Source organism: Podarcis cretensis (assembly GCF_951804945.1).
Source record: "Podarcis cretensis genome assembly, chromosome: 1".
Classification (NCBI taxonomy): Eukaryota; Metazoa; Chordata; class Lepidosauria; order Squamata; family Lacertidae; genus Podarcis; species Podarcis cretensis.
The window spans coordinates 133,672,289-133,698,221 of NC_137170.1; the positions used below are offsets into that span (position 1 = coordinate 133,672,289).

Here is a 25,933-nt window from a genome sequence, read left to right on the forward strand (position 1 = left end):
AAGGTGAGAGGGTGCTTCATTCTCCATATCCAGCATGTGAAGGTGTCAGGGACAACACGTATAGGAGGGCTATATCCTGCACATAGCCACTGACCTTCTTTCTCTTTCCGATGAATTTGTTCAAGGCTGAAAGGTGTGGCCCAGAGCTGGGGGAGTCAGAAGGTAGATTGGGATTCACTGGTAGATATCTGGGTGATTTGCATTTGAATGGCAAGGGAAATTCCCAACTGGAAGCTACAAAAAGCATCTCCCCTCACTAAATGAAATGAACAAAGCTTAGAACAGGGCCAGGAAAGACGGAGTTCAGTTCTGAAACTAAATACTAGTTCTACTTCTGAGTACAAGCTCAGTAGGAATCATGCCAGAACCTTAATTCAAGGGTGTGTCCACTCCCTGAAGTCATTTTTTACACCTGGTTTCACCTTTTGTTCAAAGAAGGTCTAGTCCTGCATGTCTGAAGGCTGCCTCTTGATGACCTAGAACACGACACAGCTTTCTGCTGCTAGTTGACTGCTGCCAGGAAGTCTCGATCTGACCAGTATCAGGTTTGAAAACTAGACTCACCGAGAGTCACCGTGGACCAAATGTCCATGAAACCCAGCCCCCTTGCTCTTCTCACACCAGACCATTCAAATACCAACCTAAGCTGATAGACCAAAGTGTGCCACAATCAGATAACAGTGCTCATCTACAACTTATGAGTAAACTGAAATTATTACCTCCAGTGGCATGAGAAGCACTAATACTAAACATGGATTATATAGCACTTTAGGGAGTTCAGAGCACTTCACTTTACGTTAGGAACACATGAATCTGCCTTTTATGGATTCAGACCATCGGTCCATTTAGTTCAGTCATCTACACCAGGATTGAGGCACCACTAGCCCTCAGATGCAGTTGGACTACAACTCCCATCATGCCATCAACTCCCAGCTCCATGATGAGCACTTTGGTGTGATGTCCAAACTGACAAAACATAGTTATGAGCATCATTTTGCTAATAGTTTGGATTTTAAATTATTATTAAAGCAAACCATGGTTTAGTGTGCTGCTGGAAAGGAACCCACAGTTTCCCCAGCACCACATGGAAAGCATGTGGCCAAGGTGGTCCTTGAACAGGGGTGATTTTAAGCCACTACAATGCAGAAACTCTACGCCACAGTCTTTGAAAATCCTCTGCATAATATTAATTTCTACTAGTCCAGGAAATTTATCTTTATAAGGGTGGAAACCTATCTCTAGGAACTCTCTTTTATAAAGACATGTTAATGGCATGGTGGCATTATCATCAAAGACTGCATGTTCAACAGCAAAATTGAGGAAACTGACTCAGCAGTTCCTTTAAAAGCAAAAAATAGCACAGCAGTCATGGAACTGTATCATCCTCATGAGGAAAGCTGAGAAAGAGAGCAGAGACATTAATCAATTGCAGAATAATTATTTTGAGAAATGTTCTGAGAGTAGAGAGAGTGTAGAGAAAGAAGACGGGATAGATCAACTCATGTAATCCGAATATTTAGAGGGGAAAGAGCTTATGGAGAACTGGCTGTTTAAAAGCTCACTCATTTCAATTTGTTCTTTTCTCCTGTTTTCCACTGAGAAATTCTGACACAAGGACTTTTGCAATCCACATTGTCCATACTAAGACTGTAGAGTTCAGCTAGAGGTTTATAGCGTGGGCCTCCTTGAATGTCTAAAATCATTTCTAATGTGATGTAGTTCACACAGTGAAAAGCTCTACATGAAGAGGATACAATTTGCTAGACAAAAAACTAAACTCTGACTGGGACACTTGGATTCAAACTTGTGGTCAGCCATAGGTATCTGTGGCTGTGGGCAAAACACTCTATGTCAGCTGCCACATCTGAGCATGGGAAGAAGCAATGACCTTGCAAGATTACTCTGGAAAGAATTAAGGGGGTGGTGTTTTACAAGTGTGATGGCATGGTAAATGATGATGATGCAAAATCAACAGCACAAAATTATTCCTAGGGCATATCTCAAGTTTTGGGGTGTGTTTTTTTTTAAAGTACTCTTAAGATACTGAGAGGAAGCCCCATCTCAAAGGCATAGAAACACTACCGCCCAGAAAAATTCCTTGATCCTGGCACAAGTGACATTTCTAAGCACACTGAGAAGTGTCATTTCAACTACCAGCCTAAGAACATATTTGCACCTTTATAAATAATCACTATAGTTTAAACAGAAATACAGTATGTCTCAGCAGAGTGGGGAAGTCTGTGACCTGTGTGTTTGCTCAGTCTGCTGTCCAGATGTCAACTGTTTGTGGGATGGGAACCAGGGTGGAGGTCTTTCGAAGTTTACATTTCTTTTGATGATAGGACTAAAGCCGTTTCCCTCAAGGTTTTTTACAGAATCCTATTAGTTCACAGACTTCACCACTTGAAATGCATGCAACCAATACAAAGCTAAACTGATTAGAATCCAGCCCACTCTTCTGTCCTCAACTCATTCCATCAAAGAACTGCCAGACTCATAAACCAGGTGTGAAATAAAGCCAATTCACTCACCCCCTCGAGCTAACAGCATTGACAGTGCATTAATCCTGCTACATTAATCCGCATCATTCACGGAGAGAATATATGCTATACTTGGAGGTGCTTTCTGTGACCAAGATATGGAAATCTAGATGGTTCAAACAAATAGCAAAAAGCTTTTCACATCCGATGACCTGTGCACCACATTGGCTGTGTCTGCATGTAACAGTAATCCAGATTTCACAAACAATGTGCTCCCAACATGCTCTCACTTTGCTCCTCCCCTGGCATGAGTGGGGTGAACAAACCAGCAAACCTTGGCTTTCCATTACCTAAAAACTCACGATCATGGTTGAAGCCCTGGTTGCTTTGTTCGCTTGAAGATCGTGTCGTGCAAATGCTGCTTGCTCACAGTAAACCAGAAGATGTGGCATAGCATTACATGTGAACACAGGCTTTGCATCCCCAGTGTTTTGGGGGAATTCTGAAACGTGTACCAAATGCAGGGAAACCTGAGACTCTTTCAGGGGTCTTCCATGCAAGCAAGATCATACTCAGACAGCAAATTCCCACCCCGCACTTCAGAAACACATGGAACACATTGCTCCAAACCATCTTCCAATAGACAACTCTCATCTAGGGACTTCCAACTCTGAACGTAACAAACAAACAAACAAGCAAGCACGAGACCCAAGCATCCAACGTAAGTACCTGTGTGAGTCCTCTGGTGCGCTTTTAAGTGTGAGCTCTTTGTATAAACCTTCCGGCACCCATTAAACTGACAGCGATGAACCCTCTTCTTGTTTTCCGGCAAAGCATCTGCCCCCGTCCCTCCTTGCTCGCTGTCACTGAGCGCACACTTTGTTGTGCTAGCCGGTGCTACCACACCGACTTTTATAGAGCTGAGGGCGGTCTTCTTTGCAACTAACTTCAGCGTAACTGTGCCATCCACTGCGGAGACAGTCTGTGAGGTTTTTACAAGATGGCGACTGAGCTCAGGGGAGGAGGGAGGCGTTAGTGAGGTCACTGCGTTGAGTTGGGCCTGGTTAACGGCAGTATAGCCCTCTGTGGAGGAGCTGGTAGGCTGCAAGCTGAGGCAAGTCTCGGACAAGAGTTTGTCCCGCGAGACGATAACGTCCATGTTGGAATTCTTGTCGCAAGGACTCATGTCTACAGGTAACAAGAGGGGATCCAGCTGCTGGATGGTGTCTTCTGTGTCTTGAGCAGAGGCAGTGTGGAGGAAACAGTCCAAATCATCACCAAAGCTCTCCGATATCTTCCTGGGCTCCGTCTGAAGGTAGCGTTCCAGCTCAAGGCATGTCTGCAGACAGAGAAGGAAGACGTCATTAGATCACCCAATCCAACAGTTGCCAACACTGCCGAGAAACAGAAGACAGACACAGGGGTAGGGAACGCATGGCCCTCCAGGTACCGCTCGATTCCCATCATTGGCAAGGCCAATGGGAATGATGGGAAGTGTAGCTCAGAAATATCTGGAGGGCCACAGCTGCCCCATCCCTTCCCTAATTGGCGGAAACATATGGATAGGCCAAAACAGTCATAAGAAAAGAAAGGAGAAATACATTATCTGCTGTGCTATAGCTCAGTCGGTATAGCACAAGACTTTTCATATCAGGGTGGTTGGTTCAAAGACCCATGTTGGGTAAGAGATTCCTGCTTTGCAGAGAGTTGGACACGATGACCCTCAAGATCCCTTCCAATTCCACAATTCTATGAATTTCCCCACAGAATAACAGCTACAAGTGCCACTTCTCCTCCATTCTAGGAGGAGGACGGAGGACAGCAGAGGCCCTTTCCAGTTGCCTAGCAACCCCAGGAGCAACCACTTGTGAACCAACCCCCAAACACTAGGAGGCTGCTCCACAATCAGTCAAATTCCTTCCCCTCCCCGATCCATCTGAAAGGTTTGCTTAGCACACAAGCAGACTATTCGCAGGCTGCAGTTGCATCTTCTCTGGGGTCCTGGCACAAATACCTCTGTGCCAAAAAGGGAAAGCTTTAGTTTTTGTGGGGTGGAAGGCACAGAAAGTGCTCCTCTACAGTGCAAACCAAATTACTTTCGGCCCAGTGGCTCATAGCTCCTTTCAGCAGGGCAAGAGGAACCAGCGGGGAAAGCTCCTTGAGGCTCTGCTCAGAACCGCTAGCTGTTGGTATAAATGCCAGGCCACCGGGACAGAAAAGTGGGATATCGAAAGTGCTGTAACAGTCCATTTATATAGGCCAGCCTTTTACATTTTAGCCTTTCCACGCAATGCTGAGTAGTCAAGGGAAAACACCTAGAGAACAAGAGTTGGTATAACATACAAACCAGTGTAAGGTTCACTCCCCACCCCCCAGATAGAATTCAGTAAGTATTCTATGCAACTGGTGCACATTTAACTTGTGTGCATTCAGCTTTACATGCCTGGCAAACAAACAAAACAAAACAAAATTTAAAAGGGGGGACTGAGCGCAGGAGAAAAAAGTCTTTGGCAATCCCACCCGCCATTGCACTCAATACGGTTTGACTACACTTGATTTTGGCTTTAGGCGCTATCCCTGATACGTTGCCTCTGTGTAAGTTGAGGGCTTACTGTATTAGGATGTTCCTTCTTTCTATCACAGGGCTGAAATATTTGCGCGCCTCTCTCTCTCTCTCTCTCTCTCTCTCTCTCTCTCTCTCTCTCTCTCTCTTCCTGGCCTCAGTTTACTCTCTGCTGCACAGAAAACTCTTAAGAGCATGTAATCGCCAGGTTAGCAAGCATGGAAGCTGCTATGTCTAACGCCAGTCATTAGAAATCTCCACTGCCTGGACATTAAAATGCTGGGTTTGGTCTCCAAACTTCCTGTGGAGAGGGCGGGGGGGGGGGAGCTGTCCCTTTAAGGCATTACTCCTCTTATGACAACCATAGTGGTCCTGACAGAGTTCGAGCCTTGTCATTAATTTTCCATAAAGAACAGTTCTCCCCTTTGAGGCAAGGCCTGATGCTTCAGAAACCTATAATTATTCTTGTATCCCACCCCCTGTGGTCTTTGCACCTGTGTCAGTTCAAGATACCAGCTGGTCAAGCCTTGCCTTCTGCCTCGGAAACAAAACCACCTCCTCAAGGCCATCTCCCTCAAAAAATAAAAAAAGGGGTGGTGGTGGGAAGTAGAGAACTCAAAAGGTTGGATGGGCAGAGAGGGAAAAAGAAGAGGACAAAGTGAAAAAGATACAGCTTTCAACAGGAACAAAACCCCAAAACACACCATGGCTAGACAAGGTTCTGATAAGGCTAAGCGATATATGGCTCTATTTTCAGGATACAGAAAGTATCCATTTAAAAAAAAAAATTAAAGAGGTTGCTTACGTTTTAAAGCACAATGCTAATCAAGTGGAGGTGGGAACGAAAGAAACTATTTGTTGCATATTGATTGCTATGATTTCGAAGTTCATATATCAGTATTTTTTCCCTGTGGCTTGTCCACCGTTGGGGAGAAGCTGCTATTGAATTAGGCTGCACTCTTACTAGTGACTGAAACCTGCTGAACACAGCAAGACAAAATTCTGGGTAAACCTATGTGGGGTTGTGCTGCAAGGCTGTTGTGAAAGCAGCACAACCTGCCTGCCACATTCCCAACGGTCATCTGCAAATTAATTATATGAAGCCAAATATGCATTGTTATCTTTAGTCTTCCAGTTCACAGAATTCTTCTGTCTTTAACACTTCGTCTGTGCCATTAGAGAAGAACTAAAGATAAAATATTTGCAAAACAAAATGAGGAAGGGCCGTCCTCCTTTGAACCCCAATTCTCATCCGCCTGCTCTTTGCTATAAGTTGACGCTTTTTCATGCATTACAGAGATTCTTTCTTCACATGCAATTTTGCTGCTCCGGAAAACATCAAATACCTTACATAACCTCCTTCTTTCTCAGTCCGACATCACAAGTAAAAAAAACCACACAAAAACAAGATCTCCGGTTGCCAAGCTTATGTTATAAAACAAATTTGTTGGCATAACACCGCCACCCTGGCCCCCAAATGGAGAATAAGAAGAAGGTGCTGTTGTTTTATTATTTATCTTTTTGCAAAAATTATCGTCAACCACCATGGTGGTGAACATCATAAAACAGTAAAAATTGCGTCCATAAAACAAATTCAAAATACGTTGCAAATTGGAGTATCAAATTACTGTATCAACATAGATGGATCACCCCGCAGTGAACGCCTTGAGTGAACAGAACAAAATAAAAAAATTCCTTCCAGTAGCACCTTAAAGACCAACTAAGATAGTTCTTGGTATGAGCTTTTGTGTGCATGCACACTTCTTCAGATACACTGTTGAGTGAACAGGTGAGCGTAAATGCCAGGATGGAAGGTGCCTGATCTGCTGTTCATTGGAAGCACATTCTCAAAGGCAGGTGCTACCACACGAAAGACCCTGCTCTTAGTAGATGTAAGGTGAACTTTGGAGAAAACAGAACTACTAAGAGGGCCTCTTGCAAGGGCAGAAGTGACCACACAGGGGAATAAAAAAATGTAAGGCCTCCCTGAAGGTAATCCGGTTCAGAGTCCCAAATATGCTAATAGGTAAAGCTAAAGGGACCCCTGACAGTTAAGTCCAGTTGTGAACGACTCTGGGGTTGCACGCTCATCTCGCTCTATAGGCCGAGGGAGCTGGAGTTTGTCCGCAGACAGCTTCCGGGTCATGTGGCCAGAATGACTAAGCAGCGCACGGAAATGCTGTTTCCCTTCCCGCTGGAGTGGTACCTATTTATCTACTTGCACTTTGGTGTGCTTTTGAACTGCTAGGTGGAAGACCTTAAACCTGATGAACTATCTTACCCAGACCCTGTGGGACTCATGCATCTTTTTGGCTTGGTGATTTAATTTAACATGCTGCTATTATTTTCTGAGGTGTGTGTAAAATGACTGTATTTTGCTTTATTCCTGGTGATTGCTACTCATTATTTGGTGTTTACATTGCTTCATGCTATTATCAGTATACAAAAAAATGACAAACACACACACACACACACACACACACACACACACACACAAGATCCAGCAGCATACTGGCAGCCAGTGAAGCTCTTTCAGAACAAGTGTTGGTCACCTCCTTGAGCAGCCTTGCTGCCATATTCTGCACTAGAAAGTTTCTATTCTGCCATAGAAACTTTCATTGCACAAAACATTCAGAAATGCATTAAGACTCATCTGTCCAATTCTACTCATACCCACTTGGCTTTTTCTGTTGCATTTCACTGTGCTGTTCAAGAGGCCCACCTTTTGGGGTGTGCTAGTTAGCAATGTGGAGTGATTATTTCCCCCCAGAAAACATTACTTGTAAAATGTGCTTTATCTGTTTTTTCGTGGAACATTTTATTTCGTAAATTCATTAGTCACAATGAATGCATGCCAACTGCAACTATAACATTAGACAAGCTTCAACATTCTAGCTCTGCTTGCTAAATACAGTGGTACCTCGGGTTAAGTACTTAATTCGTTCCGGAGGTCCGTTCTTAACCTGAAACTGTTCTTAACCTGAAGCACCACTTTAGCTAATGGGGCCTCCTGCTGCCGCCACGCCGCCAGAGCCTGATTTCTGTTCTTATCCTGAAGCAAAGTTCTTAACCTGAAGCACTATTTCTGGGTTAGCAGAGTGTGTAACCTGAAGCGTATGTAACCTGAAGCGCATGTAACCTGAGGTACCACTATACACGTAAACCGAACACAGCAAATTAAAGCACTCTTGGGCACCAGAAAGTTTTCCAATGCAAAGTATCCTAATTTGTATAGGAAAATTTTCCAAATCCCATTTTCCTAGGAAACTTGCTAGTGTTACAGGCCATAACCACCAAAGCTATAAGCCTGTTATGAGTAGGGAAGCTGCTGATATTCTCAGGTAATGTATATTCCGTGCTAGATACTAGAACCAACATAGCAGTTCTCAGAAAACAGAGAAGTCCTGGTGATGGAATACAAGGATAAGTTTTGCCTAACAGATATTCACTGTGTCTGGAATGGGCTCGAAAGCACTAATGTATGCCAGTGATCTGCACAAAGTAACCAGGAATGGCACAAAGTTCTCTGTCAATTTTCTCGCAGATCTCTATTACACCAATTTCTGCAATCTACAGTGGTGCCCCGCAAGACGAACGCCTCGCAAGACGGAAAACCCGCTAGACGAAAGGGTTTTCCGTTTTGGAGGCGCTTCGCAAAACGAATTTCCCTATGGGCTTGCTTCGCAAGACGAAAATGTCTTCTGAGTTCCTGCGGGGTTTTTTCCCTTTCCCCCCCTTTTTCTAAGCCGCTAAGCCGCTAAAAGCCGCTAATCCGCTAATAGCGCTAATCCGCTAAGCCGTCAATGGGCTTGCTTCGCAAGACGGAAAAACCACTAGATGAAGAGACTCGCGGAACGGATTAATTTCGTCTTGCGAGGCAGCACTGTACTTGGAATTGCTGGCAGCGGCAACACCAAAAATAGTTAAGAGATTAGCCATATTTTTGGAGAAGGTTTTGCGGCTCAGTGCTTCAAAACAAAAGCCTTACTTAAAAATACAGTGGTACCTCGGGTTACAGACGCTTCAGGTTACATACGCTTCAGTTTACAGACTCTGCTAACCCAGAAATAGTAGCTCAGGTTAAGAACTTTGCTTCAGGATGAGAATAGAAATTGTGCGGTGGCGGCGCAGCAGGAGGTCCCATTAGCTAAAGTGGTACCTCAGATTAAGAACAGGTACTATTTCCACTGTACACTAAATCCAACTTGAGCCTTGGCGAATACAGTAGTACCTCGGGGGTTAAGAACTTAATTCATTATGGAGGTCCATTCTTAACCTGAAACTGTTCTTAACCTGAGGTACCACTTTAGCTAACAGGGCCCCCCACTGCCGCCATGCGATTTCTGTTCTCATCCTGAAGCCAAGTTCTTAACTCGAGGTACTATTTCTGGGTTAGCGGAGTCTGTAACCTGAAGCGTCTGTAACCCGAGGTACCACTGTATCACTGGTGCATCATACCAAAGACCCGTTAGATGGTGGGGAAGGAACACCTACAGCCTCTAGTAAAAAACCAAAATACAAACCATAGCTCCACTTTACACTAGCACGCAGCAAGCTAAAAGAGGAGACAGATTTGTACTGTGAAGACTGATACCGAGCAAAAGACACCTAAAGATAAATGACGTGGCACAGCTGCTACAAGATAAAGAGAAGTTGATAGATGTTATTCGTTGCCAGAGTCACTGCATGACGTGATGGACAGGGTTTGAAGAAGAACGCAGTTCCTTAAAGAGAAATGAGAAGTAGGCACCTGATTGTTCCAGCTTGCGGGGGGTGGGTAGAGAAGTAATAGGGAAGGGAAGTAATAGTGCCACTGTATTCTGCTCTGGTCAGACCTCACCTGGAGTACTGTGTCCAGTTCTGGGCACCACAGTTCAAGAAGGACACTGACAAACTGGAACGTGTCCAGAGGAGGGCAACCAAAATGGTCAAAGGCCTGGAAACGATGCCTTATGAGGAACGGCTAAGGGAGCTGGGCATGTTTAGCCTGGAGAAGAGGAGGTTAAGGGGTGATATGATAGCCATGTTCAAATATATAAAAGGATGTCACATAGAGGAGGGAGAGAGGTTGTTTTCTGCTGCTCCAGAGAAGCGGACACGGAGCAATGGTTCCAAACTACAAGAAAGAAGATTCCACCTAAACATTAGGAAGAACTTCCTGACAGTAAGAGCTGTTCGACAGTGGAATTTGCTGCCAAGGAGTGTGGTGGAGTCTCCTTCTTTGGAGGTCTTTAAGCAGAGGCTTGACAACCATATGTCAGGAGTGCTCTGATGGTGTTTCCTGCTTGGCAGGGGGTTGGACTCGATGGCCCTTGTGGTCTCTTCCAACTCTATGATTCTATGATTCTATGATTCTATGAGATCCTATCTCTCTGTGGGAACTACTATTCTGGGGCATGGGTGAGAACCCTCCCCCAATGCCCCCTCTTCCCAGAAGTTAAAGCTCAGTATCTTTGATTTTACCAGCCTTAGCTTCTTCTGCCTCCAACCCCCCCCCCCCCCAAAAAAAAAACGTAGGCCAGGTCTTCGGAGGCTCAGATCCTGAGATGGCTGGGGTGGAACTTCACAGAGCAGGGGATGGAGTGTGATCGATAGGGGTGAAGTCTAAGACAGGGGTGGGGAACTGGTGGTGGTGGGGAACAAGGTGTTGAACTTCAGCCCCCTAGCCAGACTGCCAATGGGCAGGCTGGTGTGATTTGACTTTTCATGGACTCAGCATGCTTAATCTAAACTGGACTTTTCTTTGCAAGGGTTGCCCCTTCAGGTTTTAAAGAAATGTGTTGCTGTTTTTACTTCTGCATAACTCAAGGTTCACCCGAGCATTCTTACGCTTCCTCTCTCGTTTCCCAGCAGCCCCATTCAGTATTGCCAATCATTTTTATCTCCAGTCAACCAGTTTTATCTCCAGTTTTATCTCCAGTTTCCTATTCCAGGGGGAGGGGAGGAAGATTCATGGTTAAGAGCAGCAGGAGGAGCTTTTCATGGCCTGATGCAAAGAAGCAACCCAAAGATGGTAACACAATGGCCTTTTTTTTGGGGGGGGGTGCCAGTTTCACATCAGGCCTCAACTGCTGCTTAAAACCAGCAACAATAAAAGCACTCTCTTAAATCTTTCTTATGGAGCCCAAACCGAAGGAAGAAACACAGGTAGTCTAGACACATATAAGGAGCTGTAAACTTAGGCCTGCATTGAAGAGTACCATTTATAGGGATCCACAAGGACTCACTGTCTCCTTGTAAGTCTATTAGTATGATACACATGATGTCTAGAAACAGATGCTGGTCACATCCACCCATTCCACATCCATCCATTTTTGCAGCATGCTTAGCACATCTTGGGTACACACCTAGCAAGGAATTTAGTACAGTGGTACCTCGGGATGCGAATGGGATCCGTTCCGGAGCCCCGTTCGTATCCTGAAGTGAACGCAACCCACGCCTGCGCAGGTCACGTTTCGCCGCTTCCGCACATGTGCGTGACATCATTTTGACCGTCTGTGCATGCGCATGCAGCAAAACCCGGAAGTAACGCACTCCGTTACTTCCGGGTCGCCGCAGAGCACAACCCGAAAATACTTAACTTGAAGCGCATTTATCCCGAGGTATGACTGTATTGCACTAAAACAAACGTTATAGCAGAGCAAGGATTTCTGCTTGTCTAACAGAACAACCTCTCCTCTCCGCCCCCTGCATGTTTAGGGGTACTCTCATTTTCCTCCTCATATTGAAATACTGCCCCTCAATGAGGCCAAACTTAGATTCACAAAATGTTTAGGGGTATGTGACCCCCTGCGTCCCCCCAGAAAAAAAAGCAAGGAGGGTGGCAAGTCCCATTCCACTAGCGGGAGACCTTAGTTGGAACTACTTCATGGAATCTGGCCCCTAATGTTTTTAGCAAGCTGTTTAGGGAAAAATTTACTGTTTGATGTTTTATCGTGTTTTTAATATTCTGCTGGGAGCCGTCCAGAGTGGCTGGGGAAACCCAGCCAGTTGGGCAGGGTATAAATAATAAATTAATTAAATAATAATAAATTATTATTATTATTAAATTATTATAGTTAAAGAAATTTAAATGGTGCAAACCAATTGTGCGTGTTTTATATCCCGTTTTCAAGTGGTTATCGGTGCTCTTCGCTGAATGGGAGGTGGCCTTCAAGTGAAATGCACAAGGGCAATATGTTTAAAGGAAAGCCAGACAGCCATGCGCTTCATGTGACTGTCACACCGATCAATGAGAGATTGTCACACCGAAGCCAATGAGAGATTTTCCTTACCCTTGTGGATGTTGAAGGCAGAGACCACATGAGCACTAAGAAGCATAATAAAAAGCCCTAGGAATCAGTGCTGCAATATTATCACTTCTATTGCAATATCTGCTGTTTTTATTAATGCCCTAGGCACCAGGCAGGCAATTAGAAAAGAACCTCAGCTTTCATTTAAAAAAAAAAAAAGTTACATTCTAGCTCTTGAGGTTACAAGAGAATGTCTGAAAAACACGATTCCCTAAGGTTTGGGAGTATGGAAGCAATTAAAAAGAGCACTGAATTCCTTTAAGAAGCATATATGACACACACATATCCCTAAATTGGGAATGTTTCAGGGAAAACTGAAATATCAAAACTTCAAAAGACAAAGAGACTATGCAGACAGGAAGAAGGTGAGATGAAAACACAAGTTAGCGGATGAGGTCAAGGAAACGAAGCAATGTTTTTCTGTGACCAAATGTGATTCCTTAGGAAGGCATCAGATAGTTCAAACTATTAGTGATTGCTAATTCAAATTCTTCTTCACATCATGCACATTGTGGTTCGAGGACTCGACCCCCGCAATGTGGAATGAATACACAAGGACACGTGATATAAGGTTAATGGGCAAGAAAAGGCCACAACTTTTATTGATTACAGCAGTGAAAAGGTATTGGCTTAGGCATTGGATCTCTAAAACAAGGGGGTTTATTCACCAGTAGGTGGAGCCTGTTGATGCTAATCCAACTATAGGCTCTCCCCTGATGTCACCGAGGGTCGTGCCATGGCCTCCCGCCAAGCAGGCATCGGACAGAGTACACGACCGCCGGATTCCTTTAACGGAATACCCCTAGAGATTGAAGGCATAGGCAATGGCCACAGCTAGCTCTTTGACACACCACAACACATTATTCCAATGCCTAACCTACCCACCAATACCACGAAAGTTGTGACGATTGCTACGAGGTAGGCGAAAAAACCAAAAAGCCTAATGCCAAATGGAAAAATTCCTACCAGGCCCCCTGGACAACCAGGGCGACCAACCTAAGGTCCATAGCAAGGCCAAGGAACTAAGACCCTGAGCTTGAAGGGAGTGGAGGGTGGGTGACTCGCGACGAGACGACGGAGAGGAGAATGAGGCCGAGGAGGGGCTGGCGACGCAGCACATAGGCTGCTGAACATGCCCCCTCGGAGGCACCTGGTTGGGTGCCTGCTGATGGGCGGGGGCGCCAGCCAGGTGAGTGGGGGAGGCAGGGGGCTACCGCCCCCTGGTAGGGGCGGAGCTCGGGCTCCCGCCCACAACCACTCCCCTCTCTTCCAGGGAGGAGAGTCTTTCTCCAATTATGTCCACAGTGATCCAGTAAAGAGCTGAACTCTTAGCAGAAATACAAAGTTAAAAAACCTCTAAGCAGAAATCTAAAAGGCTGAATTTAGAGTATACGGCTCTGTTGAAATGATTGCTTACTTTCGCATCAGCATCCTGAAAACTGTGAAATTATAAATGACTGGGCTTTGGCCACACCTAAATATCTCAGTAAAGTGACAAAAAGAAAGGGGGGGGGGAGAGAGAAGGACACAACTGTACGTGGCTGGATCCTTGTTCATGACGGCACCTGTTGAAATCCTGTTATGCAGATTTGGCCTTGTAAACGTGGGTGACCTGTTTGCTCATGCTTTATGATGTGCAATAGAGTGTACACACAGGAAACACATTTGTGATTTGCAATGGGCAAAAGTGCCCCAGATCTGTTACGTGAAATGCCCACGTTATACTGTAGACACAGTTTCCAATGTCAACCCTTTTTGGATGCTGCATAAGAATGAATCAAACTTTCTACAGGGAAAACCCACTTCATCAGTTGGTTGGTTGAGAAATCCTCAGTTCATTTCATGAGAAATCCCCAACCATTTCCCATGAAATTCCTACATACTGCAGAGGATGCCCAATTTTACTGTATGCTTTACATCTGCACACCCCATTCAAATGACATGCCTGAACCGCAAAGTCATGTGTTAGGGGCAGGAAGGGGCAGCGATGCCTTAAGGCAGAGCTTAATAAATAATAATAATAATAATAATAATAATAATAATAATAATAATTTATTTATACCCTGCCCATCTGGCTGAGTCTCCCCAGCCACTCTGGGAGGCTCCTAATCAAATGTTAAAAACAGTACAACATTAAATATTAAAAACTTCCCTGAACAGGGCTGCCTTCAGATGTCTTTTACAGATAGGATAACTGCTTATTTCCTTCACATCTGAAGGGAGGGTGTTCCACAGGGTGGGTGCCACTACCGAGAAGGCCCTCTGTTTGGTTCCGTGTAACCTCGCTTCTCACAATGAGGGAACTGCCAGGAGGCCCTCGGAGCTGGACCTCAGTGTCCGGGCTGAACAATGGGGGTGGAGACGCTCCTTCGGGTATACAGGACCAAGGCCGTTTAGGGCTTTAAAGGTCAGCACCAACACTCTGAATTGTGCTCGGAAACGTACTGGGAGCCAATGCAGATCTCTCAGGACCAGTGTTATGTGGTCCCGGCAGCCACTCCCAGTCACCAGTCTAGCTGCTGCATTCTGGATTGGTTGTAGTTTCCAGGTCACCCCACATAGAGCGCATTGCAGTAGTCCAAGCGGGAGATAACCAGAGCATGCACCACTCTGGAGAGACAGTCTGCGGGCAGGTAGGGTCTCAGCCTATGTACCAGATGGAGCTGGTAGATAGCCGCCCTGGACACAGAATTAACCTGTGCCTCCATGGACAGCTGTGAGTCCAGAATGACTCCCAGGCTGTGCACCTGGTCCTTCAGGGGCACAGTTACCCCATTCAGGACCAGGGAGTCCCCCAAACCCGCCCGCCCCCTGTCCCCCAAAACAGTACTTCTGTCTTGTCAGGATTCAACCTCAATCTGTTAACTGCCATCCATCCTCCAACCGCCTCCAGGCATTCATGTTGATGACACACTATTTAGACCTGCACCATTTCGTGACGCAGTAATTCAGTGATGCAGTAATTTAGCAAACCGGAGGTTAAACTAACCCTTTTCCAGCCCTGAGAGGAGCGGAGGGAGCGTTTGCACGACACACCTACACACTGCAGCCGACACACTAACATGTCGCGACACGGTCTGGAAAGCTCTGCCCTAAGGGCACAGCTCCTGGCACACAGCCCGCAATCGGCCCTGATCTAGGGGTACCCATGTGTCAGTGTGGCCATCTGCAAGGGGAGAGAGGGAAAGGGAGAGACTGACCGACAGGCAGCACAAACCATTGTTTGTGCATCGACTTCCTCAGTACCTGGATGCCAACATAACTGGGTATTCTGGTTGCATGGAAGCTTCTGTAAAAGCAGCTGTTTGTGCACAGGTACGAAAGGGGCATCAGAAGAGTACTGAGGAGCAGGGCTGTGCTCCTAGCCCACAGTGCCAGGATCAGGCATGCTGCCTGGCCCTGCCTCTAGATATCCTTTTGCTAGCAAGGTCTTCTGCAAAGAAAAAAACATTCCCGGGTCCTAGCATAGCAGCCCCTTCACGCAATTTCCCCAGACTTGGATTCCCATAGGTTATTCAACTACATCTCCCATCATCACTGGCCAAGCAAGCTGGGGCTATTTGGCGTCCCAGTGTTGGGGAAAACTGCATTGGATTCACCACATTCCAATCAAATACATCTGTGCATTTCACTAGAACTGTGTCAATGACAGCACATTCTTCCATTGAATGTATTCATTCTTAAAGTTACTAAGGAACAAAAGAAAAGTATCTATATTATACAGTCGTACCTTGGAAATTGAACGGAATCCGTTCTGGAAGTCCATTTGACTTCCAAAAAGTTCGAAAACTGAAGTGCGGCTTCTGATTGGCTGCAGGGAGTTCCTGCAGCCAATCAGAAGCCATGGAAGCCCCATCAGATGTTCGGCTTCCAAAAGAACGTTCGAAAACTGTAACACTCACTTCCGGGTTTCGATCGTTTGGGAACCAAAACGTTTCGATAACTAGGCTGTTCGACTTCCAAGGTACGACTGTATATGAATGGAGCTGTGAGGCTGTTTTCCTTCACATTCAGGCAGTTGAGTACCTTGGACAGCTGCAAAATGTGTACTCCAAATTCACTCAATGTGTCTTTTGAAGAACTGGCACGTGCCAATACTTCAGTCATAGCCAGCCATGTTAACCTTGTCAGGAAAGGGAAAGGAAACATGTCTCAGATCCCCAACATCAGTAGGAAGATTCAGAATCTGCTGGTGCTCAGAATCAACCCAGATCTCCTGCTTTTCAGTCCTTTTCCATTTCTCAAGACCTCTCTCATGCCACACCTCTGCAGACTTCAAAATACAACAATAAAGGCTCGATACAACATCATTTTTGATCCTTCCAGTGTCAAGCCCAGATGATCCCACAACAAGGAACGGTGGAGGACCAAGTCAAGAGTTTCCACCATTCTCAGTCTACAGTTCCTACCTACTGGACTCTACAAGTAGTAAAGCAAATACAATAAATGTGGAGAGATCTGATGGTATTCCTACTGAGTTAACCAGTGGGGAGGAATGAATGAACCTGGAATGAACGGAGAATGACTTGAACATATATCTGAATTAAAAAGCATCATAACAACCTATTAAAAAAGGTAAACACTCCGATGCCTTTGCACCTGCCCACCCAAATTAGAGTCTGAATGCATAAAATAAATGCTCTCTTTTCTCCTTTCTCCATCCCCAGCCTCTGCTTTTTATTTCCAGAGCTAATAGTTTGACTAAGGAAAACACTTAGGCCAATGAATAACAGCATGAACATTTGCTCTTATGAGAAATGCCACAGAGTCATTAATTATGGAGGTAGATAACACAGTGCCTCCATTTGCAATGTCTCAGAGAGCATCTTCCATACAGGCATTGACAAAATCTACTTTAATCTACCAATGAAGTCTTAAAAGGGAACCAGCAGGCAGGGCCTTTTCAGATTTGAAGCCTCAATATTATTTTAGGTATCTCAAGCATGATGAAAATTATGTTAATTTTAAGTTGTCTCCCATGGCTTTTGTTTGCGCCCTCTGCTTAAACCAGGCTTGTAAAATTATTTGCCTGGGCACACCTGAGATAAGTAAGAATCGGCTCAAAGCAGCTGTGAGGAAAGCTTTACAAACATGGCCTCTCTCTTAGGCCACAAAACAAGTTTCTGTGTATGAGCAGATCAGCTAGTCGCATGTGTGTTTTAATTTCAGAGGAGTCCAGCTGCAGCTGAATGTCTGAACTGGCCCTCAAGGAATATCCTGCAGGACAACCATTGTGAAAATTGCCTCAATATATATATTTTCATGATGGCTACTGCTTCTCACGGTCCATGCAGAATGCATCTTAACTGCCAGGTCAACTGTTTCAGCAAGGGCTTAGCAATACTGAAATTAAAGGCCTTTGTTTTTAGTTCATTCTGTCCCATACTCAAAACTTTAAAAAGCCACCAAAAACGTTGGTCCTTGTCCCTGACTGAAGAAAGCTGTCAATAGGCAGACAGTCATATGAAAAAGTTTTATCCACAATTTTGTTATTAGCGTAGCTTCTCAGGTAGAGTAATCTGCCGAGCAAGGTCATGACCAGCAGCTTTTAAAATAAAATACCTTGAACATTCTCTCTCACACCATTCTGCTCCTGTTGTTCGGCTCACCTCAACAAGAAGCCTCTCCTGTTCCCGTAAGGGCATGTTTATCCACATTCCAGCAGCAGAAAGCACTCACTAACTGCCTCCTTGAGGAGTTTCTCAAGGGCACGGAATCAGATCTTGTTATAATCATGTGTTAACCTTGATGCTTGACTAAATTCCAGTTCGGAAGTGTAGAGAAAAGCACATGGTACAGTCCTCACAGAACCGTTCCATTTCAGAGTGCGGCTGGGAGAACTGTACCATCCATGCACTTTTTCTGAATGTTCGGAGGAGCTCTAAAGGAATTCAAAGCAGGAAGTTCTCAGAGAAAGCATGCACAGAGGAGCAAAACTGGACACCTGAATTCTTATAAAAGGACTGCGCATTTTAACCCAACATGCTTTGTTTTAAAGGTAAATGGAAAATGCATTTTAAAACTGCACAAGCATTTAAACTAAAGGGAACTACACCTACTGCCTGAAAGCCTAGCTAAAATCAATACTGTATTATAGAGAAAAGAAGGAAAACCACTTTATAAGGTTTGCTGAGCTTGAAGTAAAGAAAAAAGTGCATCTCTCTCTCTCTACCTCCACCCCCCCCCCCACCGCTAAGAATTTGCCTGAGGGGTTGGGGGTTAGAAATAATTGTCTCTACAGAAACTGTTTCATCAGAGACATTTTGCCTGACACACTGGAAGTTAATATGAAAGAAACCCAAGGATGAACAAATAAGAAAGCACGAGTCAGAGACTAGGAAAGACTCCAAACAGCCAATATTGGCAAGCTGAAACTTAGTTATATAGAGGATCACTTAAAATGGTGACACTTTATGAGCAGCATGAGAAATGCAGAAATATCCAAAGGGAGAAGAATCCTGCCAGAAAAACACACATCCTGCCCGGGGTAGGGAGAGAGAATGATAAGAAAGGAAGAAATCTATATCTGTTACCCTGGTCAGTCTTTAGAAATTAAAAACCATGAAGTGAAAGTGTTAATAGCTTCGACAATTTGTACCCACCACCTGGCATACTCAAGGTTATTTCAAGGTGGCTTATTCAGAATATTTTTTCTGCAGCAACAATCCTTGTTTACATAAACAGACACTCCCACAGTAACCTCCTCTCCCCATTCACTCAGGCTGATCCCCACTTAGCAGTAACCATTTTATCATTTAAAGCCAAGTGGTGACCATCAGAAGAGCAAAGATTAAGCCTAAGAGTCCTGAACACATATTCAAAAACTCATTTCCCATTGTTAAAAATGAAGTAGGCACTCAGTGGATCTCTCTGGGGAGGGCATTCCATTAGCCGGGTGCCCCCACTGAGAAGGCCCCGTCCCTGGCATGGATAATGGGGGAACCTGCAGATCCCTTATGAGGAGCTTAACATATGGGTAGCCAGGGATGCGGGTGGCACTGTGGTCTAAACCACCGAGCTTCTTGGACTTGCTAATCAGAAGGTCAGCGGTTCAAATCCCCGCAACGGGGTGAACTCCTGTTGCTCTGTCCCAGCTAATGCCAACCTAGCCGTTCAAAAGCATACCAGTGCAAGTAGATAAATAGGTACTGCTGCAGTGGGAAGGTAAATGGTGTTTTCATGTGCTGTGGCTTCTGTCACGGTGCACCAGATGTGGTTTTGTTATGCTGACCCGGAAAAGATGTCTGTGGACAAATGCCAGCTCCCTCGGCCTGAAAGTGGAGATGAGCACTGCACCCCATAGTTGCCTTTGACTGGACTTAAGCATCCAGGGCTCCTTTACCTATGGACAGCCACATATGGAGAAAGGGGCACTTCAGGCATGCCAAAGCCATAAAGGGCATTAAAGTCAAAGCAAGGTGGTTTAAAAGGCACTGTCTCAAAACTCAATTGGTGCTATATTCTGAACTACAGTGGTGCCTCGCAAGACGAAAAGAATCCGTTCCGCGATTCTCTTCGTCTAGCAGTTTTTTCGTCTTGCGAAGCAAGCCCATTGATGGCTTAGCGGATTAGCGCTATTAGCGCTATTAGCGGCTTAGCGGCTTTTAGCGGCTTATCAGCTTAGCGAAAAGGGGGGGGAGGGAAAAAAAGTCGGAAAAACTCGCAAGACATTTCGTCTTGCGAAGCAAGCCCATAGGGAAATTCGTTTTGCGAAGCGCCTCCAAAACGGAAAACCCTTTCGTCTAGCGGATTTTTCGTCTTGCTAGGCATTCATCTTGTGGGGCACCACTGTCCCTGTATTCTAGGCTACTGATTGCCTGCCTGCCTTTTTTATTCCCCCACTGAAACATGAGTAGCAATGAGACTACGACTTCGCTGTCAGTAAGATTTTGCCTACAATTTAAATATTGACTCATACTGGGGGATTAGAGACTAAAGCAGATACACTTTCTCAATACAGCATATAGTACACAAGACGAGATAGTTGCACCCCACCTTTTTTAAAAAATAAAGTCTCCTGCATCTTGCCTGCTATCACACAGTATCTTGTGTGATTTTGCTGTTCAGCAACTTTCTCTGGTGCCTTTATGCAGCTTCTTGCCCCACCCCAATTTCATAGCAGGTGCTTCCAAACTGTTCAGTCAGAAGCAACCCCCCCTCAAAAAAAAAACAACAACAAACTAATAACCACCCAGATTTACGAGAAAGGGCCACTGAAGTCTGAGAAGCTGTGTCAGTTTATGGCATTTTGAGCATCTGGTCCCATAAAAGCCCATAAAATCAAACACAAAACACAAAATTCAACAGCTGAATCAAAGCTGCTCACCAGAGGGTCTCTCATTACAAGCTCTGCCACACACTATTAGTGCAAGACCATAAAGCAAGGCTACTTCTCTCCAGCCAACCTCCCACCTCATAAACGTTTCCTTAATTATTAGAAATACACGTTTAAAGGCTTAGGAAAACGGTGCAGATAAACACCAGTTGGAAGGAAGCATGTGCATGCCATCAGACCCAGGGTGTTGAAGTACAGCAATCTCTAATGGTAGATGCGTTCCCCAGAGGGGGAGAAACATCTACTGCTGGTCCAGGGCAATTAGATTCCAGGAAATGAAGCTAGAATCTACAAGGCCACAGGGAAGGAGGTGAGCATCCATAGTAACTGTAACAGGCAAGAGGTTGCACAACTCTGTTTCTTCACCTCGCTGCCAATATATGCTCTGCTTGTCAAACGCCCCCTGCAAATGTACTTTTGAATAGCTGGTGGAAGGTTGAACAAGTCCTGAAAAATCTTTTCCTTCAAGTACAGAAGCAAAGATAATAATTAAATAATAATTGAAATAAATTTAGAATGCATGTGTGTTGTGTATGTGCCCTGCACACTCCAAAGGGTTAAGTGGCCAGATCCTAGATCTTGAGAAGAACAATCAGTCTGCAGCTAGAATTCCAGCTCAGCCTCCTTAGAGTAGATCATTGCTTCAACAGACCAAAATATGCAACTTTTGCTCACAAACACTGATTTCTGGCATCTTCTCTGACATGAACTTTATGAGTAAGCATTTTTACAGCAGATACTTTTAACATGAAATCTCAGCTACAATTGATGTAGCATGCATGACCAGAAAATAAGTAGCAAAAAAGTACTACTGATTAAGTAACACATACAAAGAGAAAGAGAGAGAGTTATAGTGTAACCCTAATTTAGAAATTGGGAGCAAACTCTTTTGATACATAAAATAACTTAAAGAATCAAGTACCGAAGATGTGAATTATAAACAGGATTGATTGTGATCACCTAAAATAACTGCAGATTTAGGCTACAACAGCCCTATAACCACTGACCTAGGAGTACCCAATGAACTCAGTGGAACTTATTTCTGAGTTGATGTAAAAGATGGAGCTGGAAATATTTACTGCCCCCAGACCTTTGTTGGCAATATACCCACAGTTGCTGAAACCATCAACCGACAGAAAGGAAAGGAAGACAAAAGAAGATGTTTAAGTTGCTCTGCTACAGTGACCAGCAGTCCTCAAAATCTTGCCTCGGGTATCAATGGATTATAAAAAGAAAAAACCACTGCATTCTTTATAGGCTCTATTAAGGCTCTATTTTGATTGCTTAGAGTAGTGGTTTTCAACCAGTGTGCCGTGGCACCCTGGGGTGCCTTGAATGATGCTCAGGGGTGCCGCTGGCGCCACTGACCTCTGTCCCTCTTCCTTCCGGTCTCTTGCATGTCTGCCTCCCAAAGGCTTGCACAGCTGTTTGTTGCAGCAGCCCTGGATACAAGCTCCGCAGGGGAATGGTGCCTCTGGGGCTGGCCAGGGGGTGCTTCCCAGGCCTCTGTGGGGCAGTGTGAAGAGGCACCTCTCTTTGGGGTGGTGGGGGGAGCAGCTCAGAGACCGGGGCAGCAGCTGCAGCTGCCCAGAGGACTCCCAAGGAGAGGGAAGAAGAGAGGAGGCCGAGGGAACACTCCACCAGGGAGGGTGCTCAGAATAGGGTGAGGGGCTGCCAGCTCTGCAGGCAAGGGGTGACATAACTGGGCTCCTGAGCCCCACAAGGGGGGCTGCAGAAAGAACGTAGTTGGTCAAGGGAGCCGTAGACCCAAAAAGGTTGGAAACCTCTGGCTTAGAGAGAGGCTTATTCATAACTGCTAATTGCCAGTCGTATGGAAAGAGCAAGGCAAAACTTACACATACGTTGCAGGAAAGCCAGATTGTGATTCCCTATTGGAAAAGAGGCTGTGGGTTTTAATAAGGTTCCTTTTTGTATGAATAGACTATGAGTTCCAATTTAAGGGTGCCATTTCAGGAGAGTTTTCCAGTGTGGGTTCTCTGACAAGCTTCCAGAGAGCCCTCGTTGTGGCAAGCCTTTTCGCTTGGAAGGAGAATGCTATTTCAGGTATGGAAGGAAGGATAAAAATACCCCAGGAGTTTATGTGCGGCTGCGCTCAGGTTGCTGAGCAGGCAGGAAAATGAATGGAGGAAATAAGATAAAGGGATTATAATGAAATACAGTCTGCATTTCTGGATTACAGGGAACTAAACAGAAATGACAATGTTGTGTCTTTTAAAGGTTTATATAATGTTTGCAAGCTATGTTGTAATGTAGGTCCCTGACTTTGCATGGAATTATACATTTGCACATGGAGTTACAGTAGAGCAGTATAGTTTATGAAATGTTTAAAAGGATTTCCTTTTTATTTTATTAATGTCTGGTTCAGTGCCCTTCCCACACATAGAGCTCCAAGTAGCCTAAGAATCATAATGAGAACAAGCCCTATCATTAGGCAGTTGAGACAGTGTTGCCTCGGGCATCAGATGTTAAGGCATCTCTGTACCTGGGCTTCTGACACCTGAGATGCCTTTTTTTTAGGACCCACCCTATTTCTGAAATTTTAAGTTGTTTTAAACCATTTTTAATACTGTGTCTTAATTGTTATAAGCTGCCCTGGGACCAGAGTGTAGGGTGGTTAATAATAATAATAATAATAATAATAATAATAATAATAGGCATATTTTTATGGCATTTACCTCCATGCTGAAGGACAGCACTGTTCTGATTTTCTGTCTTCAGCAAACAGACAATCTCCAGTCACCCTAATGAGTGACAGTCCCGTCTTATGCTGAGAATTATACAAATATATTTAAAATTAAAATTAAAAAAATGCAGCACTCCCTGTAGCATTCACTGGATTCAGGATTCCCTTACACCAACTCTACTAATTATACTACTATCCCTTTTAACCAGCCTCCAAAACCTCCAAAACTTGAAGCCTGGCTCTTTCCCCACTCACAGCAATTTTGAAATGTGCAGAGACGGAGGACCAAAAGCCCCTCGTCAGGCATCTTCACTGTAGTAAGCTCAACAGAAAACTGTGCAGTCAAACTTCTAAAGACAATTATTCACACTGCATTTCACATCCAGCTTGGATATCCCTTTCTGGTCATTAGCAGCTGGCTGGTGTTATAGTTATTTACAATCCCCTTAGGCTCTCTGCTCCTCCCGCCAGATATTAAATGGAAATCAGTGTGGATTAGGGAAGGGGTGTTGTTAAGTCATGTGAGCAGCTCATGTGCTTTCAGCACTCTCTCGGTTTATATATCCCCATTAAGTGCTGCTTATTTAGCAGTTGGAGGTAGCGATGGCCTGACCGCTGCCGGGATCATCACGTCTGACCGGTAGCTCCCGCAGAGAGGTCATTTCTCATACAGAGCAATGTCTATAGGGAATTCCTGAAGAACTTGACCTAGACCTAGACCTGAGGAACCAAACCAACCTGGTGCCCTCCAGATGTTTTGGACTACAACAGATGGACATGCTGTCCGAGGCCTCTGAGAGAGTGGTAGTCCAAAATGTCTGGAGGCCACCAGGCTGACAGAGCTGCTTTAGACGGTTCCAGATGGTCAGAGCATAAAGAATCAAGTTTGTTCCATCCGTTCTAATAGTTTTTCTATAGATAACAATGCCTTGCAGTGTTTTTTTAAGGCTCAGTAATGCCATTCCTTAGGGACGTGGGTGGCGCTGTGGGTTAAACCACAGAGCCTAGGACTTGCTGATCAGAAGATTGGCCGTTCGAATCCCCGCGACAGGGTGAGCTCCCATTGTTCGGTCCCTGCTCCTGCCAACCTAGCAGTTCGAAAGCACGCAGTGCAAGTAGATAAATAGGTACTGCTCCGGCGGGAAGGTAAACAGCATTTCCGTGCACTGCTCTGGTTTGCCAGAAGAGGCTTAGTCATGCTGGCCACATGACCTGGAAGCTGTACGCTGGCTCCCTCGGCCAATAAAGCGAAATGAGCGCCGCAACCCCACATTCGGCTACGACTGAACCTAATGGTCAGGGGTCCCTTTACCTTTAATGCCATTCCTACAGTTTATGTGCAGTTTATAATAATTAGTGACAAGGGCCACATTCATACATTTAAAAGCACTAGGACCCCATTTTTAACTGCCATGGCTTTCCCCAAATAATTCTGGGAGCAAATCTTTGCTAAGGGTGTTTAGAGCTGTTAGGAGACCCCTATTCCCTGCACAAAGCTACAATTCCCAGAGTTCCCTGGGACAAAGGATTTGCTGTTAAACTACTCTGACAATTCCAATTCTGTGAGGGGAAGAGGGGTCTCCTAAGAACTCACAGCACACTTAACAAACCACAGCTCCCAGAATTCTTTGGGGGAAGTCACAACTGCCTAAAGGGGCATCACAGCGCTCTAAAATGTATGGTGAGGTTGTGGCCAAGAACATCTTTTGGGTGTAGAATGCACCACTTGTGAATACTTCTATCGTGCAAGACTTAAAGTTGGAGTTATCTCCTTTATAAATCAAGCATGCATTCAAATCAAACATTACAGTCATTCATCGTGTTGCGTTTGCTTCATGATATGTTTTTTCAGGTCGTGTCCCGCGGCGACCCGGAAGTACTGGAAAGGGTTACTTCCGGGTTTCGCCACTCGCGCATGCACAGACGCGCAAAATGAAATCACGTGCATGCGCAGAAGCGGTGAATCGCGACCTGCGCAGACGCGGGTTGCGTTCCTTTCAGGTTGTGAACGGGCCTCCGGAACGGATCCCGTTTGCAACCAAGAAGTACCCCTGTATTCCAAAGATGGTCTTGCTGCAACTAGGTTGCAAACTCAAGAAAGAGGAAATGGAAAAAAATGAAATGTATCGCCCCCAATAAACAAAACAAAAAACCTTCCCTGAATTTTGTGGTGCAGAAATAAATATACTATGCAACAGACAATTATAGATTAAATTAAAGTTGAAAGTGACGCCCCGAGGGTCATCTAGTCCAACCCCATGCAATTCACAAATATAGACAGAACTGGGGCATAGTGAATTTAAGACTGTAAAAATGACAGAGAAACGGAAGTTAACACTTTTGTCCATTCCCAATTCAAGAGCAAAGCAAAGCAGAGACATCACCTTGCCAACAAAGGTCCGTATAGTTAAAGCTATGGTTTTCCCAGTAGTGATGTATGGAAGTGAGAGCTGGACCATAAAGAAGGCTGATCACCAAGGAATTGATGCTTTTGAATTATGGTGTTGGAGGAGACTCTTGAGAGTCCCATGGACTGCAAGAAGATCAAACCTCTCCATT

At 44.9% G+C, this 25,933-nt stretch overlaps 1 protein-coding gene across 1 annotated transcript in view; it reads right to left on the reverse strand.

Annotated features, from left to right (window-relative positions):
- The window catches only part of KLF7 (KLF transcription factor 7), a 95,053-nt gene that overhangs the window by 39,599 nt on the left and 29,521 nt on the right, over positions 1 to 25,933 (reverse strand). Inside the window, exon 3 of the mRNA XM_079982411.1 lies at positions 3,210 to 3,819. Coding sequence (XP_079838537.1) covers positions 3,210 to 3,819 — 610 coding nt within the window. The remainder of the gene's footprint in view (positions 1 to 3,209; positions 3,820 to 25,933) is intronic.